This window comes from Bos indicus x Bos taurus, chromosome 8, assembly GCF_003369695.1.
Source record: "Bos indicus x Bos taurus breed Angus x Brahman F1 hybrid chromosome 8, Bos_hybrid_MaternalHap_v2.0, whole genome shotgun sequence".
In the NCBI taxonomy this organism is placed as follows: Eukaryota; Metazoa; Chordata; class Mammalia; order Artiodactyla; family Bovidae; genus Bos; species Bos indicus x Bos taurus.
The window spans coordinates 108687812-108711793 of NC_040083.1; the positions used below are offsets into that span (position 1 = coordinate 108687812).

At 45.7% G+C, this 23982-nt stretch overlaps 1 protein-coding gene across 1 annotated transcript in view; it reads right to left on the bottom strand.

Annotated features, from left to right (window-relative positions):
- The window catches only part of BRINP1 (BMP/retinoic acid inducible neural specific 1), a 198869-nt gene that overhangs the window by 30342 nt on the left and 144545 nt on the right, over positions 1-23982 (bottom strand). Inside the window, exons 6-7 of the mRNA XM_027550652.1 lie at positions 6520-6756; positions 1481-1703 (exon numbers count right to left, since the gene is read on the bottom strand). Coding sequence (XP_027406453.1) covers positions 1481-1703; positions 6520-6756 — 460 coding nt within the window. The remainder of the gene's footprint in view (positions 1-1480; positions 1704-6519; positions 6757-23982) is intronic.

Genomic DNA, 23982 nt, shown 5'->3' on the forward strand with positions numbered 1-23982 from the left:
GGAAAAACCACGCACGCCAATCTCAGGCTTCTGGCCACCAGAACTGGGAGAAAATGCACTTCTGCTGTTTAAACCACTCTGTCCATGGCACTTTGCTACGGTGTTTCTAGCAAGTTAATACCCGTGGGGAGCACTTGCTGATGGCCAACAGAACCCCCGCCTCACTCCCCCACTAAGAGATCTCTTTCATGACACTGTTACTGTGTTCGTTTCTGAATCTCCCCCAGTGCCTGATGCAGGTCACAGATGCCCGGTGGGTCTGAACAGAATCCACTCCACATCTTCACACACAGTGGCAGTTTGGGCCTCTGTCGCAGATGACAAGGGACCTCTTTCCCAGTCCCTCCTTCTGCAGCACTTCAACAAGTCAGCCACTGCTGGCTGAAATTCCATTTGTTTCGTAAAATCAGGATCACAAGCTAGATGCAAAGCAAAGGGATCTAAGCTGGGGGGAATGGGAGAAGAGAGATGAGCCCGGGAGAGTGTACAAAGAGACTGGTATCCAAAGAGTCGGACGCGACTGAGCATGTACGCATGCACACTGGCATAGACTGTTAAGTGAAGGTGACCGAGCGTCAGTCTTTTAGAGGGAGGACCCATTTTCACTGACCAAAGCTGAACGTAGAACCCCCAAATATGAAACAAATGAATGCATCATTGCTCTGGCAGGAGCAGGGTGGACAGACCCCCAGGCCTGCCTTCTTGCTCTCCCACGATGCCTGCATGAAAACCCTGGAGACACCAAAACAGAAAACCCCCTGATGTAGCTCATAAATGCCCTGGGAGAGCAGAGTCTGAGAGACTTGGATTTGAATTCTGAATTTGAATCCTCCCAAGAGAGTAGATAGATCCTAGGTGCTAGGAGGGCATGAGCCCTGTGAGTCTTGCTCACCCCCATCTTCTCCATCATCCACCAGAATATCTGGTATGTGGAGAGCAGGGCTGGTGTGGTGCTGAGGCCAGCAAGGCAGGTGGGCATTTGAGGGCACTCCCTCTCAGTGAGGACCCTGCCTCTGTGTGACTGGGGAGGGAGTGCTCCCTTAAAGTTCTCAGGGTAGGCGCCTCCTTTGCTTCACTCTACTCCAGGCCCTAATCAAAGGCCCTCAATCAGTAAGTTGTTTGATTCATTCACTAACCTAGTTTTTTTACTACTAAGATGAGGATGCTAAAAACAGCTTTGCCAAGTAATTTTAAAATTAGATAATACATTTAAGCAACCAGTATAATGTCACATAGTGATCAGGGCTATTGTTAATTTCCTTCCTCAGTGAGATGGATCAGACAACACATATGCTGAAAGTTCAAGGCATTTTCCAGAAAAGCTAAGAAACCCAGGGCTTCCAGAGCCAGTAGGGGAGAAGCCCGAGAAACCGCGGTTCTGGACCCTGCAAGGCCGTGGGTTCCAAGTGCGTCCTCTACACTGTGCCCGCCTCTTTTCTGGCTCTGAGCCTGCAGGGGCGGTGGGAGGGCCAGCACTCACCTCTCTCGGGGCAGCTGGTGGTTGGGGTTGTGGCGGCAGCGGACACTGAGGCCGAAAAGCTTTCGAGCCGTGCGCTGGATCTTCTGCCTCTGGGCCTCCATGGCGCTCTGCAGGAGCTTGTAGCGGTTCTGCAGGTCCCAGTCGTTGCCCCAGTGCTGGTGGATGCTCCCGATGGTCAGGAAGTGGTTGCTAGGGAGACGCTTCATGAACGATTTAAACTCATCTAGCAAGAGACAAAGGCGAAGGAGACGGGCTGAGCACGACATTCCCCATTGGAGGCTGCCTCAAATGCTCAGCCCTACCCACCAGTAAACAGGCCCGCACTAAAGCCAACTCCTTGGTGGACTATAAACATGGCATCAGCCTGCTCTGCTCCTGGCAGGTAGTAAAGAGGCCACTGCACTTTCAACGATGGGTCTTTTACCAGTACTTCGCTGCATCCCGCATCCTTACTTCAGACAAGGCTGCCCAAACTTCTATCATTTGAATGCCAGCTTTATAACAGTATTCACATATCACTTGTACTTATATCTTACTTAATATTTTCTTTGAAGTAATTAAACCACATTTTCACCCAATCGACAAAGAAAATCACTATAACATGCATTTGGTAGGATGGGAGCTGTAGAAATAAGGCTGTAAAAATAAATATGATGAAAACGATATGAATGAATTCCAGCCAAATACTGTGGCCTGCTGGATGACTGAAACCCATGCCTGGTCTCAATCTGAAATTTAGGGAAGTAGCAAGAGACAGTGTGGAAGGATATCAGCAGCAACCAAACCATTCTGTGATGTAATCTGCAGAGGGATGGGGAACTGACACAGATCCCCGCCTGTCTGTGAGTCCCGTGCTCACTGGAAGCTGTGTGTGTGGACCGCCTCTCCTCAGGTCACAGTTTGGGAAACTCCAGCCTAAGAGATGGGAACACACGCTTGGGTCTCTAGGGCCTCTGCCTCAGTTTGGGGTGCTCAGTGTATCAGCATGAGCCACAGTGTGACACAGCCTTAGGAATGATCTGGGTCAGATTTCTTGTTCTACATTTGGAAACACTGAAGCCTCAAGTGGGAAAATGATTTTTGGAAGGTAGAATAGTCCACGGGTAACAAGAGGAAGGATTAAAACATGAGCTGTTGTTTTCTGATCTAATATTTACCCTCACCCACCCCCAGGTATTGGGAATATTAATTAATTAAGGGGTTAACCATTTGCAGGAAAAAAAAAGCCTAACTAGTCAGAATATCTATCTATTAATCATATCTATCTATATCTGAACCTTAATACTTTCACTTTATGTTATAAGCCCTACGCAAAGAACTTCCCTGGCGGTCTAGTGGTTAGGACTCCACGCTTCAACACAGGGGACATGAGTTCGCACGCTGGCAGGGGAACTAAGATCCCACCTGCTACATAATCAAAAAAAAAAAAAAAAAAACCAAGCTACAAGGAAATTTCAGGTATATTAGGCATTCATTTAAAAAAAAGCCTTCAGAGCTTTCAATGAGCATGAAGCTCAGTCTTCAACACTTAACACACGTAACTGATTTTTATAGCAAACGTACGAGATGGCTGCTTTAGTGCCCTCCTTCTACAGAAACTGGGACACAGAGGTGTTAATTAACTCGCCAAGGTCACACAGCCAGCAAATGGAAGAATCAGAACTCTGGATGGCTCCAAATCATGTACTCTTAGCATATTTACTTACTCTCAACACATAAACAGGATCAGAGAACTGGGAGCCAAAACTATGTATTTTTAATATATTCTATATTAAGGTGCTAAAAACAGGAGTCCTCAGCACCTCATTACAGACAGTCAGACACGCAGGAGTTCAAGCTGATTCTTAAACTGTGGATGGCTGTATAACCATGATTGTTATACAACTGTTATTCAACGCCTCAGTTTTCCCATCTGTTAATAATAGCATCTAATCCAAATCTTCAGAGAGTGACATAGGACGGCATCTGCCTCGTTTTCAAAATCTAGAAAGTGCTGAGTGGACGGTTGTGTAAGATGGGAAGGATGACTGCACAGACAGATGTATTCAGTGAGCCGGCTGGAGGCAGGGGACTGGCCCTGATGACTTTGATGCTTTAACCAGTCCAGCTCTCCCCTCAACGCAGCTTATCTTGTAAAGGGCTCTGTTGACCTTGGGGATAACAGTCCTTTCAAGGAACCAGAATTCGGGTCAGGTAGGAACATCTAAACAAGCTTATGGTTACCAGGGGAGAAGAGGCATGGCAGCAAACTGGGAGACAGGGACTGACACCTCCACACAGCTGTTCATAAAACAGATGGCTGAGAGCCTGCTAAATATAAACAGCACGGGGAACCCTACTCAGTCCTCTGTAATGGCCTACGTGGGAAAAGAATCTACAAAGGGGATATATGTACATGTATAGCTGATTCACTTTGTATACCTGAAATTAATGCAACATTGTAAATCAACTATACTTCAATAAAAACATTTTTTTAAGTGAAAATGATTTAATTTCTTGACTAAAACTCCCAATAAAAGAGGCGTTGCGGTTTAGTCATTAGGTCCTGTCTGACTTTTTGCGACCCCATGGACTAGATCCCTCTAAGCTTCTCTGTCCATGGGATTTTCCAGGCAAGTACGCTGGAATGGGTAGCCATTTCCTCTTCCAGGCAATTTTCCAGGGATCGAACCTGAGTCTTCTGCATTGGCAGGAGGATTCTTTACCACTGAGCCACCAGAGAAGCCCAAAGGAGGCACAGACCCCTATTTACGTGTATAAACTAGGTCCTATTTGTCCACTAACACTCCAGCCATGAAGGAATCAATGGCTTTGACCTTTGACCAGGCATTAATCCCTCCAAATGACCTGGTCCTGAGTCATTAAGGTTATGGGTTGCAAAGGAAAGGAGGAAAATACACAGGTACAAGCCACATATACGTGTGGATGGATGGGTTTGTCTTCATAGGCACAAACATTTCAAAATGGATAAGTGCAGGATATCTGGGGGAAAATGTGCTTTTGTGGAGACAAACTGTGACACGGCAATCATTTCTGCGGCCTTTTCAGCTTACTCTGCAGCGTCTCCGCTTTCTGCATTTCCTCCCCCCGCCTACCCGCCCACCCATCCTACGCGGCTTCGCTTCTTGGGAGAAAGGATGCTAGGCTAGGCATCCCTACTACATATGCATACAGCCGACACCCATCTCTGCCTTTTAGCAATCAGTAGAATCTCTTCGCAAGAGCATTTTATCAAATGCTTCTTTTTTTTTTTTTTTTTTTTTGAGGCCAAATACTCGTCATAACACATTTCCTTCATGAAGCTCTCCTCTTTCATAGATTCCCGGGATTTTAAATGGACTAATGGGTGCAGGTTCCTAAGGCATCGCAGCTCCACTGGGTGACCCCATAAGAACAGAATCCTGGATGCTTTCTGTGCTCCCAGAGCTGGAGCAGGGCTTGGAGTTCATGGAAACCAGTGGTTTTCAAACCCAGCGCTCTACGGCTTAGCTTTTATCTGTGGTACACAGTGGCTCCAAGGTACGATTTTGTTTGATCAAAGAGTTTCTTGGAGAAAGATTTAAATAAATGCAAATATTAAAAACAAAAACATGTCCTCTCATTTATCAGATGGGTAGACTGAGGCCTGGTGGGGGGGTTGGGTGGGAAAAGTAGAATTAATAAGTTACAGAAGCTGCTGTGAGCACTGGATTTGGAATCGGGGTTCCATTACCAAAGCTGTCACTTACTGACTCTGTGGCCCTGGGGAGACACTGGCACTTGGCATCCTCCCTCCCCTAGAACACAGTGATATCATTACATATTTCAGTGTAGTTTATAACAGATTTAAGGAATGTAAAGTTGTGTTAAAAATAGAAATGCTCTATACATATGTCCATTTATTTAACACATCTCTGAGAACATATTAAATGCCAGATATCCACTTGGCATCTCTATTGGAAGTCTCAAGGGTTCCCAAGTTTTTCACATCTGAAACTCAGTACACAGTCTTCTTTCTAAACCTTCCGGGGTGTTCTAGCTCTGTGTAAGGTACCCACGTCCATCAGACTGCTTAATGTAAGACCTAAAAGTCCTTGGAGCTCACCTGAAGACCCTTCCTCTAACTCTTGGAGCCAGTCTACCATCAAGTCCTGCCAAGTTTTCCTCCCAAACATCTTGGCATTGGCGTCTCTACACATTTCATTTTTACTGTCTATACCATCCTCCTATCCCACATCGCAGCCGTGTCGCTCCTGGGTGCCTTCCGCTGGCCGACCTCTACTCACCCTCTGAGCTCTGCACACGCTCAGATGCTGACACTCTCCCTGGAGGGGGCCTCTCCTGACTCCCTGACCACACCACCCTCCAACAGCACGTGACCTGCTCACAGGAGCTCCTCAGTCCACATACACCAATGATTAACATGTCACCATTACCTGCGTAGTTAGCTGATCAATGCCTAGACGGCCCATTAACTAGAAGCTCCACAAGGCAGAGATCCAACTTTGGGCCTCACCTGCTTTATGGCTTCGGGTGACTGTCCTCCCCTGAAATGCATTTCTCTCAACCACAAAAAGCAGGAAATGGCCAAATTACCTGAAAAGTGACTTCCAGCTATGAAAGGCTGAATTCCTTGGCTATCTACATCAATATCTACATATATGTACCTGTATACATACCCATATTTGCACATATGTGTGTGTTCATTTATTTTGAGAGACATGTACACACACACACACACACAGACTCAGGAATCAATACAACTAGCTCTGACTCCTCTCTCCAGAGGCTTCCTCTGTGCTCCGAGGCATTATTCTGTCTGTCGTCTGGGTACCACAGAAGCAATATATCACAGGACCACAAACTTGATTATGTTATTCATTATTCCACTCGGTGGAGATTTATTGAGTGCCTCCTCTTTGACAGCTACTCGAATGGCTCTGGACCCTCCTGAGTGAAAGGCTGGCGGGGAGGGCGGTCGCTGAGCGGGTTCCCTTTAGCTATCCTGATGCCCGTCAGGATGTGTGGCCTCCATGCAACAGTCCCACGAGGCTCCCTACCTGAGTTCTCCAGGTCCTTGTACGCTTCGGCCCACGACTTGGCCATGCTGGCCAGTGTGTACTCCATGATCTGGATGTCGGTGATGGGGCAGTTGCACTGTGGGAACTCCTCGGCACACTGGCATCGGCACTGGCTGTTCTGACACACGTATTCCCCCTCGCCATTGCACATGATGTAGCTCAAGGCCGACTGGACGAACTTCTCCTGCAGATACTGAGGGAAGATGATCTGAAGACCTGGAGGAGAGCAGCGAGAAGCAGGAAATGGAAGGTTATAGAGGAGGCGTTCCATTAAGAGTTTCACATGCAGGAATCTGAAGCTGCTAGGCTTTCCCCTTGTGCACTGGGACCAGACTAGGTCTGGGCCTGCCCAGATCTATGCAGGGTGGTGCTGGCAAGGCCTCCAGTTCCCTCGCTTCGCCTTAAACTTCTCAGAGTGTGATCCTGGCCACCTCTGCTCTCTCCATACACTATTGCGTGATATTAGCACTGAAGCTAGAGCCAGATCCATTAATATACCTTTTCCATTGTGGGAGAAAGCCCTTATTGAAAGCACAAGCTCACTGTTTATTTTTCCTTATTTCCTTCATTTCTTTCCTGTTCCTTTCTTCTAATATTTGTGAACCTTATTCATGAAGCACAATCCTGAGCTAGGCGCTAGGTCTGTAAGAGATTAAAAAAAAAAAAGGCATGATCTTTGCCCTTGGGGAGTTTACAATATAATCAGCAGGCACAGACATCACACCTCATCACAACACAGCCTTACGGACCCAGGGTAGAGCTGGCCGTATGAGGCAACTAGACAGCTGAGGCAGCATTAGCATTGCTGGAATAGCAGGGAAACCTTTGTAGAGGAAATGATACGTGGGCTGATTGAAAAGTGAGTCATTGTGTAAAAAGAGCTACGAAGCATATTCTAAAGAGACGGGTAGCAAGAACTAACATTTCACATGTCTGGGAGCTGCTGGGAGGGACATGAACTCGGATGGGTGGGCGGGCAGTGCTGGAGGAGAGCAGATTTCAGAAAAGGGCAGATGCCAGAGATGAAAGGTCTTTATCGTGTGCTGAGGAGTTTGGACTTTATCCTGTGAATAATGGGATACTTTGGTAGTTTCCCTGGGTAAGAATGACATAAACAGAGTTACATAATTTAACAGGACCACCGTATCATTCACACATACACGCAATGGGATCAGGGGAGATTGGTGTCCAATTCATTTTCTCTCCTTTGCTTAAAAATGAAGAAGGCAAAGCTCACTGAGAGGAAATGGGCCGTTCATGGTTATAAGAGGAGTACTCCTGATCGCACTGCATGATCTTTTCTCTATGAAGTACCTGACAAAGCAGAGTCCTGATCCTGAGGACCAGTGAAGGAGAAGGGTTTATCTGGGCAGAAGTACTACTCTTGCACCCAGGAAATGTCAAAAGAGCAGGCCATCGCCGATGGTGCTCCCCACTGGGCAGAAGTACTACTCTTGTACCCAGGAAATGTCAAAAGAGCAGGCCATCGCCGATGGTGCTCCCCAAAAAAAGGACAACTCTGGGCTAAATTAAGTCATTCAAGTACTTTCACCTGGGACATTTCTTTCCCCCTCATTTGGAGCTGCTGACAGGTTTTGCCACCGATGTGTCTTGGGGCAGTGGTTTTACTACCCACTGCGCTCTTCGAATTGAAATGTTCTCCTCATTCATGCTTCACGGACACGCCTAACCCTACTCATCAGGGATCTGCTGAACAGACTCGACATTTCTCTCACTCTCGACTTCACAGTTGTGTCTCTAGATTTTTATCTTTCTCTTGCTTATAAATTATTTAAAAAAAGTGAAACCCATCATTTCAACCTATCGTCATACGGCAGCTAAAAAAAGGACTATTTTCAGAGGGGACTTGGGAAAAAGAAGATGGTGTCTCCAGCATGCCTTTCTGGCAGAAACCGTAGCACAGGGAAGAGCTGGGCATTGCTAGAGTCAGGCTTCCCCACGACTGCCTCAGTCCTCTCAGGTTAGCTAGCCAACCTGTCAAAGGCTCCACTTTCTCTTCTCTAAAATGGAGATACTGTCAGTACCTCCATCAGAGGGTGACTGAGGGAGCCAAGTGACATAATTCTTGAGAATTGTCTAGAACACTCTCTGATACACAGCCAACAATAAATGTGCTTTATTCTTCTTCTTGATGATGCTGCTGCAGTCATTCCTATGATTAAAGTTTTTTAAAGTTACCACAGAAGCCTCCGGATAAATGAAAGAACAATATAGCTGTGAGTATTTAATCAGAAGGAAAGATACCCAGAACACAGTGTGGAGATATCTGGAGAGCTTCCACAAGAAGTGGGGTTTAGAATTCTGTGCTGTTGAACCAGCACTGATGGGAGGGCTCTTGGGAATGGTAGATCCTTTGTCAATACTCACAGAAGGTGTTCTAACAAGCAGGGCTGGGCAGCCGGGGTGACGGTCCACCACAAGGCTATGGGAGCTCCACCCCACGAGCAAAGGGCCCAAACTAGCTTGAGTCACTGCTCACAAGGGCTCCTGTATGGAGGCGTGAGATGCAAATACGGAAAGGCAGAGCAAACTGAATCCAGCAGGAAAGTCCTAGACCAAGTCTCCAGTTCTTTCAGAGTAGGCACTATTGAGTCATTTTATCTGTATCACCGCTTTTTGCTTCCAAAGCAAAATTTATTTTTAGCTGATCCCAATCCCCTATAGGCATGTGAGTCTATGGACTGGGGTTAAGTTTCTGTTGCTTAAAGAAACTCTATAGACTGTACTCTCAGTCCTATTTTTCTAGCTTGCTCATCATTTTCTTTCTCTCTTTTGCAGGGGATAAAATATTCTATTCTTGGTGCTGGCCCAAAAGGAATTGGGGGAGAGCGTTTTTCAAAAATTGCGTCAAATCATTTTTCTGTCTGGCAAGGATACAAAAGCCGGTCTTACCTACCCCATCTAATGCAACGGAAAACAGATGAAGTTTGGGGCTGGGGGGTTTCTGGGAGCAGCTGAAACACAAAACTGGCTGCTCTTTAAAAATGGAAACCCAGAACCTGCCAAGCTGACTCCGAGGCGGAATCTCCTGGGCAAATTTGAAAAGAGAATAATGAAGACATAGCAATTAAAAGGCACTTTTCTGCGAAATGTCATTACTATTTAAAGTTACATAACCATTTCTCCGGCAGCGGAGGTTCACATAGCAGTCACCACCGGAGTCGTCTCCCTGTGACCTGTGTCCAACAAAGAGGCCCATTGCTGGGCGCCTCCTGCATGGGCGCCGGAGTCCTGCCCGCTTCAATGGGAGCTGTAAATAACGTGGAGGGGGATTTGGCCTGGGGATCCGCCGTGTGAAAGATATACAGCTGCCGGCTGGGGTGGCACCTCCTGTCCCCTCAGTTCCCAAAGACAGACACACACACACACGAACAGGGAAACCGAGAAAATGAGAGAGAAAAAAAGGCCACCCTTAATGCCAAGCATATAAATCTGGCCTCACAAAACCCAGGAAGGCAAGAGTTGAAAGTTCCATTTGCACACCAACTCACCCACGCTAAACATATGGAATCTGTTCCCCCCAGTCTCATTATACTTACCAAAAAAACAAAAAAAATATCTTGTTATACTTTAAAACGGAACACTCGGCTGTTGCAGGGAGCCGACGTGGGAACCCTCGCGGCATCTGCCTGCCCTTTCCCTGATTTCTGCCCCGCAGTCCTCAGCCCCGCCTCCACCGCACCTTCAGCACTCTGGCCTCACGGTATTCTCTGTCCTGTGCGTGCAGTCTTCGTGTGCCAAGGCGCCCTGTCTTCCCCATTACACGAGACGTCTCTGCCTCCTTGGCCCCTCCTTCTCTTTTGCTCTGGACGCACCGGGGGCCCCGCCCTTTCGCAACCCCTCCTTGGCGCCGAGCTTGCTCTTTCCACCGTCTCTGCACTTGCCCGTCTCTGTGCCCAGAATGCTCCTCTCCCAGATCTCGGCCTGGCTCCTGCGTCCTGCCATCCGGATGTGCCCAGGCCACCCACGCTCAGATGCCTCTTCTATTTTCTTCACAGAATTAGCTGCTGAATGAAATTATTTTATTCTTTTGTCTTCATTTCCTTTCCTTCTCCCCCATTAGACAGTGGGCTTCAGGGGGACAGGGGCCTGTCTGTCCATGACAGTCCCTCTGAGCTTAAGTTAAGGCCAAGCCCCAGGGAGGTTTCAGATATTCATTTGTTGAAGAACTGTCCTCTTTCTCATTCCACTTGGAAAAAGAGTTGCCCCTGAGAACTCGGAGGCTGTTAAGAGTTGAGGACAAGTCCAGAGCTCTACAGCCATAGTGACAGACTCAGGACTTGACTCTGGGAATTCCGACTGGATTCTGAAACACTGGCGGGTCCATCCATGTCTCCAGTGGGAAGGGATGCAAACTGAGACAAATGCCTGCCTTGGGGTCCCTAGGGGTGCACAGAGTAGTCTCTGGGAATGTCTTAGCCTCCATGAAACTTAGTTTTCTTGCCTGTGAAGTTAAATTCCCAATAAACACTTCCAGGGCTACTGTGAAGAGTGAATGAGGGGAGACACGGCATAAACAGCACTTCAGCAACATCTGACTCTTACAGATTAACTATGTCCTCTGACCCCAGATTTCACATGTTGAAACCCTAACACCTGAGGCTAGGTTTAGATACGGTCAGTAAGGTGGGGCTTCCATGACGGGGTTTGTTGTTTTTATTCAGTTGCTAAATCATGTCCAACTCTTTGCGAGCCCATGGACTGTGAGACGCCAGGCTTCCCTGTCCTTCACTATCTCCCCAAGCTTGCTCAAACTCACGTCCATCAAGTCAGTGATGCCATCCAACCATCTCATCCTCTGTCGTCCCCTTCTCTTCCCACCCTCAATCTTTCCCAGCATCAGGGTCTTTTCCACTGAATCAGCTCTTCACACCAGGTGGCCAAAGTATTGGAGCTTTAGCTTCAGCATCAGACTTTCCGTGAATATTCAGGGCTGATTTCCTTTAGGATGGACTGGTTTGATCTCCATGTGGTACAAGGGACTCTGAAGAGTCTTTGCTCTTATAGGAAGAGGAAGAGACAGGAAGTCACTCTCTCTCCTTCTCTCTCTCTCCCTGGGCTTCCCCTCCTTCCCTCTGTGAGCACACTGTAAGGAAAGGCCATGTGAGCAAACAGTGAGAAGGCAGCTAAGAGCCAGGAATGTTTCTTCACCAGACACTGAAACTGCTGGCACCTTGACCTTAGACTTTCCAGCCTCTAGAATGGCAGGAAATACTGTCTCTTGTTCAGACCACCCAATCTATGCTATTTTGGTATAGCAGCCTGAGCAGACCAAGACACCGATTGACAGAATTAAGTGCTCAGTAAATGTTAGATTCTTCCATTTGCACCCTACTGGAACATAACCCATTATCTGGACCACACTTGAGCCCTTCTTGGAAAAATCCTTCTTAAACAGCCGTATTTGGGCTAGTAGGAAAAGGCCAAATGGGCATTTTGTCTTAATAGCACTATAGTATTTATTGTAGGTCTTTATTATTATCACTCCACTGTTTGTACTTCAGTGCTCCTTCCTTCCTTCCTCCCTTCCTTCCTTCCTCCCCTCTCCCTGACATCTGTCCTTCTTTCCATTTTTCCTCTCTTCTCTCCCCACATATTGCTTAAGCCCTACTGTGTGGTAGGCACCGTGCTGTGGATACCAGGGCAAATAAGGCAAACCTTCCTTGCCCTCACTGACCTCACAGTTTAGGAGGGAGACAGACCTGTAAACAAGCTGCTTGGATGCAATGAGCCCAGGGCTCTGCCAGAAGCACAAGGGTGCTTGGAGAACACACAGGAAGAACACCTAGCCCAGCCTCGAGCAGGGGTAGTCAAAGGCACTCTCCCAGAGCAGTGGCATTTAGGCTGAGACCCAGTGGATCAACAGGGGTCAAGGGATGGGAGATCCACAAGAAGAGTGGTCTAGAAAGTGGAAACACCATGTGCAAAGGCGTTAGGCAATATCACTCCTTCCAGCTAAGGACTGGTTTAGCCATCGCCTTTCTATCTGATTAAGGTTCCTCTTTTTTTCAGTTGTTCGATTTTTCCAAATTCTTTAGAGAAGAAAACAATGACTCTGATGCCTCAGAAGAGACAAGAACTCTGAAGGGAAGAATGACATGGGGCAGAGATCTGTCAGCTCACTAGAGGAACAGCACTTCATACAGCAACAGAGGTCAAGGATCCTTGTCATTACAGGCTGGGAGTAAACCTGAGATTCAGAAAAAGAAGAGAAGGCCCTCTGCGTGGCTGCATTTCAACCACTGCTGGGGCGCTGGAGTAACAGAGCGTTCAGGGAAACCTTGCACCAGATCCCTGGAGATCTTCAGTTGCCAACACTGCTGTGTAAAGCCGGCACCTAGATCAGGGGCAGTGCTCAGCGAGCTGGGAAACATTTCATGTCTGTAATAGAGGACCCTATCAACAAAAACCGAGGTGCTCCTGAGATTGGAGATTTTCGGCCTGCCTTCATTTCTGATTCTCTTTTGTTGCCAGGAACTCTGAGCCTCTTTCTCCTTCCTTCAATGAGAAGTACCTGAAGAACTGCTGGAGGAGACTTTCCTCCTTTCTAAAGACACAGAGGGGCTACGTGGATATTCAAAACTAAAGCTTGGAATCCAAGAGACAAAGGCTTTAGCTGATGACTCAAACAGAGAGAGCAGCATGATGTCTGGTTAAGTAGTGTTTAATAAATATATTTCAAATATTAAATAAGTCAGGCATCTATTACAGAGATGAAGGAAAATAAGCCTGGACACAGTAATTATGGGTGATTTTGTGATGTGGGCAGAGTCCTGAAAAACAAGCCTGATCTTAACAGATAAGGAAGGGCAACCCCAGTGCTCCATGGAGAGGGCACACCTTGAGCAGAGATGGGTCAGTGTGGGCATACCTTGGGTCCATCTAAGTCTTGTTCAAGGCAAGGGCTCTATATCTTCCTGTTTTTTCCTCAGCTTTGTTGTATTTTATTCTATATCCTAATTGCCTAAGATAGTAATATTTTTGATGAATTTGCTCTTTTCTGACCTATTTCACTAAATATTAAATGACGCTCTCTTATGGGGCTAAGAGGAAGAGCGAAACATACAGGTTCTATTTTGGTTGAGATTAAATATTTTCCTATCTCGTTCTTGCATCAGAATGTGGCCCCCTGTAGATATCTCAGAGCCCTGCAGGGGCCCCAGCTGGTGTCTTGTGCCTGCTAAGTTCTGCTTGTCAAATTCTGTCCATTTCTCAAAAGCACGAGGTGAGGAGAACGACAATAAGGACTCTACCTTTTGCAAAAAGTCAGCCTGACCCCCTTCCTGTGAAAGCCCAGGGATTTCAGACGGGCAGATAAAGGACTTTATGGCTTCGGCAGTCATTCTGAACCCCAGTGTAATGAAGGCATGCAGGTCAATTACCCATCTGTTTGTGTTTCTATTGCTGTGAATTACAGTATCCGTCGCTGACAGCTCATTGGAGTGGAATGGAAATAAGACGATAATTCACCAGGTGAAACTGTGCAGAAAGGGCGAAAAGGCTATGATCTCATTCAGAAGTTCAGCCTTGTCTCCGTGACCGGTCATCCACGCTCTGGGAAATGAAGAAAGGCAGCTACCTGGGGGGGAAGTGGGTGGGTCTGGCTCCCCCTTCCGGATAGAGTGCCCTTTTGTTTTCTCAGGTATCCTTATCTATCCTGCAGGATCTTAAGGAGTAGACTTGGAACCCTCGGAGGAAAGATACAGGTAAGCAAAATTTCACACAGTAAAATGAACACCTTTTGTTAACTGTCAGAAGTTTTGAGGGATGAAACAGCTTGCCTTAGTAGGTAGAGGGCTTCTCGTCATTGGAAATACAGAAGCAGAATCTGAAAGCTGACACTGTAGGGATGCTCCAAAAACCCATTCATGCATATTCAGTGCCCCTCCCTGAAGTGTCCTCCTTTGGGAAAAATTATACACCCCCACCTCTGAGTGGCTCAGATGGTAAGGAGTCTGCCCACAAAGCAGGAGACCCGGGTTTGATCCTGGGGTTGGGAAGATCCCCTGGAGAAGGGAATGGCAACCCACTCCAGTATTCTTGCCTGGAGAATTCCACAGAGGAGCCTGGAAGGCTACAGTTCATGGGGTCCCAAAGAGTTGGATACAACTGAGCGACTTTCACATTCACCCTCTGAACTCAGATAGGTTCCCACAGCATGTTTTGGCTAATGAAATGTATAAGTGATACGTGCGACTTCCAAAATGAAGCTACAAGAACCAACATATGGACCCCTCAGTTTCTCTTGGCCCATCACCACCGCAACAGCCATGTTCCATCTAGAGCACACCACTGCTCTCCATACAGAGGTCTTCATTCTGTGAAGCAGAATCACACCTGACTTGTGACAATGATGCAGAATCAGTAAGAAATGACTACTCACATTTGCCAACCACTGGGATTCAGGGATTGTTTGTTAGCACAACATAACCTAGCATATACTGACAGATACAGGAATCGGCAAACAGGGGCCATGAGCCTATTTTCACAAATTAACTTTATTGGAATGCAACCACACAGACGGAAGTATCATTTACCTGCTTTCACATCACAACAGAGGAGTCGAATAAGTTGCATCAGAGACTGCGTGTGACCCACAAAGCCTAAAATATTTACCATCTGGCTCTTTACAGAAGACGTCTGCCAGCCCCTGTACTAGTTGATCATTATGATTTTCTGAACCTTGATTTTCTATGAGTCTATTCTGTGCTGGTCTTATTTCAATTATTAAGCAAAGATCGATTAGGCATATATTATGTGCCGGGCCCTCTTTTAGGTGCTGGAGAAAAGGTTAGAAGCAAAATCTGTGCTCTCTCAGAACTTACCTTTCAGTGGGAGAGATAATCAGGGGAGAATTTAAACTGACAAAAAGGACTGGGGGCAGGGAGACTTCTAAATGACAATTTTAACTTGGAAAAAGAGAATATGGTCTAAACTATGAAATCATCAATGATAAGGAGGCAGACATACCTTTTTTTTTCCCTCCAACATACTTTTAAAATTCAGTTTCATAAAATTGCAACATGAAGATACCCTTGAAACTGAAGAAGAGGTTGAATCAATTTAAATCTAAGCTTCTTCACAGAATTCATGATGAAACCCAAACTACACCTCACAGACTCTGTCACCTGATCCCTGGATCAGCTGGTGTCCACAGAGTCTTTTATCCCCTGTCTCTCTCTTTTTTGAGACATCCTGTACCACCACCACCTCTGCTACCAGAATGCAAGTTCTCTCTGTCCAAATTTTGGCTCCAGCTCTTATTAACAGTGTGACCTTGGGAAGTTAAGATAAAGAGGCTTAACTTCTCCGATTCTCAGTTTTCTCATTAAAGTTCATGTGTAGGGTTGGTGTGAAAGTTAAATGAATAATTTTATACCTTGATTGTGGCAGTATCTTGATTACATGATTGGATATGTTTGTCATATTCATAGAACTGTTCATCTCAAAATGGTGAATTTTTCTGGATGTAAATTTTATCTCAATGAATTAGAAAACAAAATCAATTGTGTAATCCATGTGAAGCTCATAGCGTTAATGTGAGTGAGTGAGTGAAAGTCACTCAGTCGTGTCTGACTCTTTGCGACCCCATGGACTGTACAGTCCATGGAATTCTCCAGGACAGAATCCTGGAGTGGGTAGCCTTTCCCTTCTCCAGGGGATCTTCCCAACCCAGGGATGGAGCCCAGGTCTCCCGCACTGCAGGTGGATTCTCAACCAGCTGAGCCACCAGGGAGCCCCATAGCATTAATACATGACAGTTATTTCAAGTGATGTTGGTTTCTGTGCTCACCCTGTTTTCCAGTGCTTTCCCTGGAAGCCCTTGGCAATCCAGGTGCTCCTCTGTAGACAACCAAAAGCACCTTGCATGTACCTCAAATGCTAATAGAACAGGTATTGCATCATATTTTGTATGTTTATGTTCATCTTCCTCCTGGTCTGTGAGCTCCTCCTTGAATGCCAGGGGTAATACGTCATTCATCTCCCACCTCCTTGTCATCTGGCACATGAGGGGGTACCCAGGAAATAATTTTGAACAAAGGTGAATTTAGAGAAAATGTGCTTGAGAGAGGGTTGTGGGTCTCTGTTCTGGGCTTAGTACATCTCACCTCTCTAGAGCTCTTCCTCATGAGCAGGGCCTGTGCTGTCTTTCCTGACATCATAGCTTGAAACCTGAAGCTATTTTAACTTCAGCTCAATACTGTTAAGAAACATCTGAGTGAAAAAATTCACAAATTGAAAAAAAAAAAAAAAAAAAACCTTCTAAGATAACAATGATGCTAAAAGACTTGGCCACTAAACTCAGCACATATTTTGTTTGGGATCCATTGTTACAAATTATGATTCTTGAGAACTACGACTGGTTTCTATGTCTTTGCATTCTTTCCACGATATCAAACACAAAACTAGATCACGCGTGTGCAAAAATAAAGCTGCTCAATTCTGCCACGCTTAGAAAAGTCCTTTCACTCACCACTTTATTGAGGCAGACAATGTACTAGATACTAGAGATACAGAAAGTTAATAAGACGGTTTTGACCTCAAGGGGCCCCAGTTGGGTAGGAGAACTAAATTCTTAAATGTAAAATTAAAATAAAATATACACCCATTTCAGCAGAAGGAATAAAGAAAAGCCTTCTACATTTGTAAGAGCAGAGGAAAAGTTATTTTGGACAGGATTTAACCCAAATGATATTATATTAATAGTCCAGCATTTGCCAAGTTGTATGACCCAGAATCATAGACCTGCACATGTAACCAAGATCAAATACATTCAGGAGACTTTGTGTATTCAATCCAGCTCTTGAGGTCCATAATGCACATCAGCCCAGTTAAGGCACCGAGAAGCCAAGCCGTAAGGAAGTGTGGTTTGCGTTGCTTAAGCCAGCATTTCAGTACCACTGAGCTTTGGTTAAGTTTCTGTTTCATAACAAAGAGCCCCAAAATCCCAGTGGTTTACAACCACAAAAGGTTTATTTCTTGCTCATGTTTCGTGTTGGCTGGGCTTTGGCTCTGTGTCAGATGTCTTCTTCTTCAGACCAAAGCTGAAGGAGTGGCCTCTCTCAGGTATATATGCCATTCTCAGAGGGAAAAGGGTAAAAGCCAAACCAGGCAGTGTCTCCTAAAATGAAGCATGTGTTATATTCCACTGGCCAAAGCAAGTCATATGGCCAAGTCCAATGTCAACTAAGTGAGGTGTATATGTCTCCTACAGGACAACACTGCCTGTCACGTGGTAATGCATTAGTGTGTATAATAATCCTCTCAGGGGAAGAGAACAATGGAGTCAGGCAATCCACCACAAAATAAACCTATTTTTGTACCAAGGCTTTGGTACAAAATTTAAATTTTTTAAAATTTAATTGCTGTATGATCCAGCAATTGCACTCTTAAGGTATATATTCAAAAAAACTGCACACAGGTATTCAAATTAAAACTTGAACATGTTGTTCACAGGAGCAATATTGATCAAAAGGCAGAGAAACCCTAAATATCCATCAACATATGAATGAACAAACAAAATGTGGGTATGGATATCCACGCAGTAGAATATTAACTCAGTCATAGAATGAAGTGCTGTTTCATGCCACAACATGGATGAGCCTTGAAAACATTTCGCTACACGAACGATGCCAGACACACACACACACACAGATTATATGATTCCAATCATCTGAAATGTTCAGGGCAGGCAAATCCATAGAGACAGAAATGCTATTAGTAGTTGCCAGGAACTGGAGGGAGTGAAGAGCAGAGAGGACAGTTTAATGGATACAGAATTTCCACATGGGATGGTGAGAAAGTTCTGGAACTAGTAAGGGATGGTAGTTGCACAACACTGTGAATAGGCTTAATGCCACTGAACTGTGTACTTTTAAATGCCTACAGCATTAAACTTTGTTATGTATATTTCATCACAATTTAAAAAAACTAAGATTCAAAGCAAATTGATTTGATAGTTCACATAAATTTAAATCAGTAAATATATATTGGGCATACACTATATAAGTAAGAGCACACATCAAGTAAGTAAAAACTGAATAATGAGCAAATTTAAAAGGATATGGATTCTACTTTCAGGGATCAGGGCAATTCAGTAGCAAATATGAACAATTGTGCACATAACAAAAGGTAGAATGTACCCAGAATACAGTGAAATGCATTGAAAGAGCTATATTTGCAGTGCCAAAGGAGAGCTTAATTCTGCCTGAGATAAATTCTGACAGGTAAGAACAAAAGATAAAATAAAAAATAAAATAAAAATAAACGGGGACCTTGTTTAAGGAGAGTCAATATATTAATTTCCACGGGTGATTTAGGTTTTGGCCACCCTGATGCCTGATTTCTGTACAATCAATGAGATCAATGAGGGATCGAGTGAGACGTGGTGGTTGAAGTAGATCAAATAGTCTCATTGATCACTGATCAGTCCAGGATTTCTGTGCTGCACACTTGGCCACAAGTTTATTGAAAGGCAGAGCCTCACATGACCACACACCAAAAGATGAACCCTCTAATAGGCCTTCCCTCAACACAGCTTCCAGTGTTCTTGCCTGGAGAATCCCAGGGATGGGGGAGCCTGGTGGGCTGCCCTCTATGGGGTCGCACAGAGTCGGACATGACTGAAGCGACTTAGCAGCAGCAGCAGCAGCAACACAGCTTGGAGAAGGGAATGACAACCACTCCAGTATTCTTGCCTGGAGAATTCCATGGACAGAGGAGTTTGGTGGCCTACAGTCCATGTGGTTGTAAAGAGTCAGACACGACTGAGCGCCTAACACACACAATACAGCTAATACTCCATCAGCATACCCAGCTCTTTCTATACAGATCTGAGTATTGAGTCACCACTTTATTTCAGGTTTCCCCTGGTCAGAGGCAGCCCTTTTTATCATCATCTACACCTGGAATGTTGCAAGGCTCTCACAATCGTCTGTTCTAAAGGTATTTTGATCTTTTATGGTTCTGGATTCTTTTGAGAGTATGAGAATAGCTATGGAAATGGCACGCCTACGCACATCCACAAGTTGGCAAGTAATTTTAGGAAAATCACAGACTTTCAAAAGTCAACAGCAGAACCTATCGGCACATAGAAAGGGCTACAGAACTACCAGCTCCAATAAAAACCATGATTATGTTATTCATTTCAGGTTGAGACACGACGCAGTACGTACTTACAGAGCACTGCCACTGAGTGGACATGGGCTCAAATTCCTGCTCTGCTGACTACAAGACAGTTAATTAACTTCTGTGAGCCTCAATTCTCAAAATTGGAAAATGGATTGTGTTGAGGTTTCCACGATAGATTGATATAAAGGAATGAACTCTATACCTGGCATGTGAGAATTATCCAGGAAATCGTCTATTACTTTATATCAACCCCCTTCGTTTTAGGTCAGATGCTTTCCATATATGTGTTAAGTATTAAGTCACTCAGTCATGTCCCGACTCTTTGTGAACCCCATGGACTGCAGCCTGCCAGGCTCCTCTGTCCATGGAATTCTCCAGGCAATATTACTGGAGTGGGTTGCCCTTTCCTTCACCAGGGGATCTTCTCAACCCAGGGATCAAACTTGGGTCTCCTGCACTGCAGGCAGATTTTTTTACTGTCTGAACTTTTTATATATTTTCCAAATAAATGTAGGATCATGGCTCTGAGACAGGAGTATTTTCATTCCCATTTTGTGCAGATTCAGTTTAGTTCAGTCACGTCCAACTCTTTGCAACCCCATGGACTGCAGCATACTAGGCTTCCCTGTCCACCAACTCCCAGAGTTTGCTCAAACTTCTGTCCATCAAGTCCGTGATGCCATCCAACCATCTCATCCTATGTTGTCCCCTTCTCCTCCTGCCTTCAGTCTTTCCCAGCATCAGGATCTTTTCTAATGAGTCAGTTCTTTGCATCAGGTGGCCAAAGTATTGGAGCTTCAGCATCAGTCTAATTTTGCAGATTAGAAGACCAGAAGAAGCTCAGAGACTTAATTAACTAGTTCAAGGACTTATAACTATCACATTTGCTCTCAGATCCTCCCATTCTGGGCTCCTCTGGTGGCTCAGTGGTAAAGGATCCACCTGCCAATGCAGGAGACACAGGATAGATCCCTGGGTCGGGAAGATCCCCTAGAGGAGGAAATGGCAACCCACTCCAGTATTCTTACTGGGAAAATCCCACGGACGGAGGAGCCTGATGGGCTCCAGTTCATGGGGTCACAAAGAGTTGGACATGACTGAGCAACTGCTTATGCCTGCCTCCCTATTCTACTTGTGTTCTGATTCAGTCTTTAATTGGCATCTTCAATCTACTTCCTAAGTGGAACTCCACTTTTTCTCACAAGGCAGAGAACACAGCGCTCCTAGGCTCATAAAGGAAAACCAATATTTGGACTCAAGCAGTTGGGTGGCAGTCAGCAATCCCATTTGTCATGAAGGCGCTGTTCTTTTGTCCAACAGGCTTTTACAGACAGAGCCGCGGGAAGGCGGAAATTTGGATCCCCATCAGTGCCTCCTAGACCCCTGCTAATCAACAAGAAGGCCCTTAGTCACGAGCCATTGCCTGCAACCCCGGGCTAATTCTTAATGAGGTTTCAGCCCAAAGCTGCTGACTAGAGCCGGTGCTGGTAGCAATCGCTCGGCGTTCCCTCTGGGGTCACAAGGCCGCCGGGGGGCCATGGGGCTTCATGAAAGAAAGACGGAATCACCTTCCTTCCTCGCTTCCTCTACCACTGCAGCTGTGCAGGGATTTAGTCCCATTCTCTCCACACAGAGAATGTGCTGTGCGGACTCAAAGCTCCCTGAGAAAAGCTATCTTGGCACCCAGGCAGCCGGGAGCCAGAAGCTGGGGGGTGGGGGCCTTGGGAAAGTGACTTTACCTTGGGAGGCCTCAGTTTCTTCATCTGTGTAATGGGGTAACATAATCCCTAGCTCTCAGTTGGTGGGAGAGATAAACAGGCTCATGGGTATAAGCACGATGCCTGAGAAGGTGTAACAGCTCAAAATAATGTTGATTTTAAACAGCTCCACGCGCTCTGTCCCTCTCTTTCTCCTACTTGATGCAAGAGGCCTTGAAAATCATCTCTGCTCTGTTTATGATGCAAACGAGGAACCGCTGAAGAAAGGGGTCTTCTGCACTCCTCTTGCCTTGGCGCCTCCTCTCACCCCTCCCTCTCCTCCTCGACTCCGCCTCTTCTTCACCCCCCTGCTCCTCTTCCCTTTTCTTCTCTGCCCTTCCCCGTCCCCCTCCTCCACCCTTCACTTCCTCATCCTTCACCTGCTCTCGCCTCCCTTTCTTCCCACGCCGGTTTCCCTTCCTCTTTCTCTCCTTTCCCCCAGCCTCCTGGTCCTCTGCCTTCTCCGGTCACTGTTACACCAATACTATACCAACTTCCAGTTCAGCAAATAGATATTATATGAGTCCCAATGGCCACAGCACTATATTTAATATAATGAAACACAAAGTTGGCAAAATCCCTTCCTTAAAGAAACCTATGATTAAATTTAATAAGAAAGGTAAAACCTAAATGAAATGAACATGTTGCAAGATGAAGTTTAAAAAAAAAAAAAAAAAAGCCATACAAGGGGTCTTAAAAGAGGCTTCTGGGGAGAGGTGGCATTTGGGAGAGTAAAGGCGCGTGGCTCTCGCCTGAAAGGTAGAACAGCCACAGCGCAGAAAAGGCACGTGCCCTCTGAAGAATGCTCTCCGTGCAGGAAGGGAGGCTCCTGGCACAGAGGAGGTCTCAGGACATCGTCCTTTCAGGTTGAACTGGATCCGGCATGATGTGCAAAGAGAATCATAAGAATTCAGAGCAAATGGAGCTCACTATGGGCTGGGTGATTCGTTCAATTATTCATCAATTATTTATAAATTCATTTAACATGTATCTTCCATGTATGTACACTGTTTATGAGCCAGATTGTATATATCATGCTAGAGACAGAGATGGCCCTTAGCAATGAGGAACTTATACTCCAACTAGGGAGCCAGATTAATAATATCACGTGACAGATCGAAGAGAAGAAGGTGTACAGGGTGTCTAACAGCCTGAGCAGGTGCAGGAAGAGGAGCTTTCCGGGGAGAAGCGGAAGTCCAGGAACTGGAGAAATGATGTACAAAGGTGCAAAGTAATAAACACAATAACAAAAAAGATGCCTATAGTAAAATGTAAGAAATTCCACAGGCCTGGAGTAAGGATGCGGGTATGTACTGGATGGTGGAATATGACAAAGCCAAGAAAACAGGCGCAAGTTTGATTCTCACCAGCCTGACGCCCAGGTGTCTCAGAGACTGGGAAGGGTTTTAAGCAGAGAAGTAACAGTATTTGATTTGGTGCTAGGAAGAGCATACTAGCTGCTTAGATGGGGATGGGTCAGCAGAAGTGATCAGAATCAAGAAAACTGGCTTGACAATCATTGCGATGAGCCAGGGAAGAGAGAAATGGTGATGGGAGGAGGTGAGCCAAGACAAGGTAAAGAAGGAAGGATTCCTGATGAGAGGATGGACATTTGTGTTGGGTGTGGAAAGATGGACTGAACTCAATGAACAAGAGAAGAGCCGTCATTTAGGGCATGAACAGATTCCGAGGGCATCAGTGATAGGCGATAGAGACTGCTCTGGAAGGAGCTGAGCTTTCAAGAAGATACAGGGAAAGAATGGAAGGGAAAGGAGGAGGAGGAAGAAGGAGGGAAGAAAAAAGGAAGAGGCGGAAGAGAAATAATTCAAGATCAGTCAGTGATCTTAAGATCTGAAAGTGATTTCCTAAAGGAAATCAGTCCTGAATATTCATTGGAAGGACTGATGCTGAAGCTGAAACCCCAATACTCTACTGATGTGAAGAGCTGATTCATTAGAAAAGATCCTGATGCTGGGAAACATTGAAGGCAGGAGGGGAAGGGGACAACAGAGGATGAGATGGTTGGATGGCATCACCGACTCGATGGACATGAGTTTCAGCAAGCTCCAGGAGTTGGTGATGGACAGGGAAGCCTGGTGTGCTGCAGTCCATAGGGTCACATAGAGTCGGACACGACTGAGCGGCTGAACTGAACTGAAAATCTGACCTTTTAACAGGTCAATGAAAAGTGACCAGGAGTAAAGTTGAAGAAACTGGCCCTGTTACCACAACTGTGAACTGGACCCACCTTTGAGTCCATATGTTCTTTTTCCCTTTACCCTGTACGAACTTGCAGGAGGTCTTATCTAAGGTAAATAATTCCAGTCATATACAAGATCCTATTCACTCTTCCCTGCTCAACCATGACCCCAGTGGAGCAAAATCCCTCTTGCTCACAGAATCAAGGTTTCCCTCTCTGAAGATAACTCCCCGACAACATATCAGAGTTTTGTTGCTTCTATATTTGAAAAGAAGAAAAGCTCAGGGACCCCACGTCACCTGCTACTGTACCATTTACTGTGAGATTCCTCTG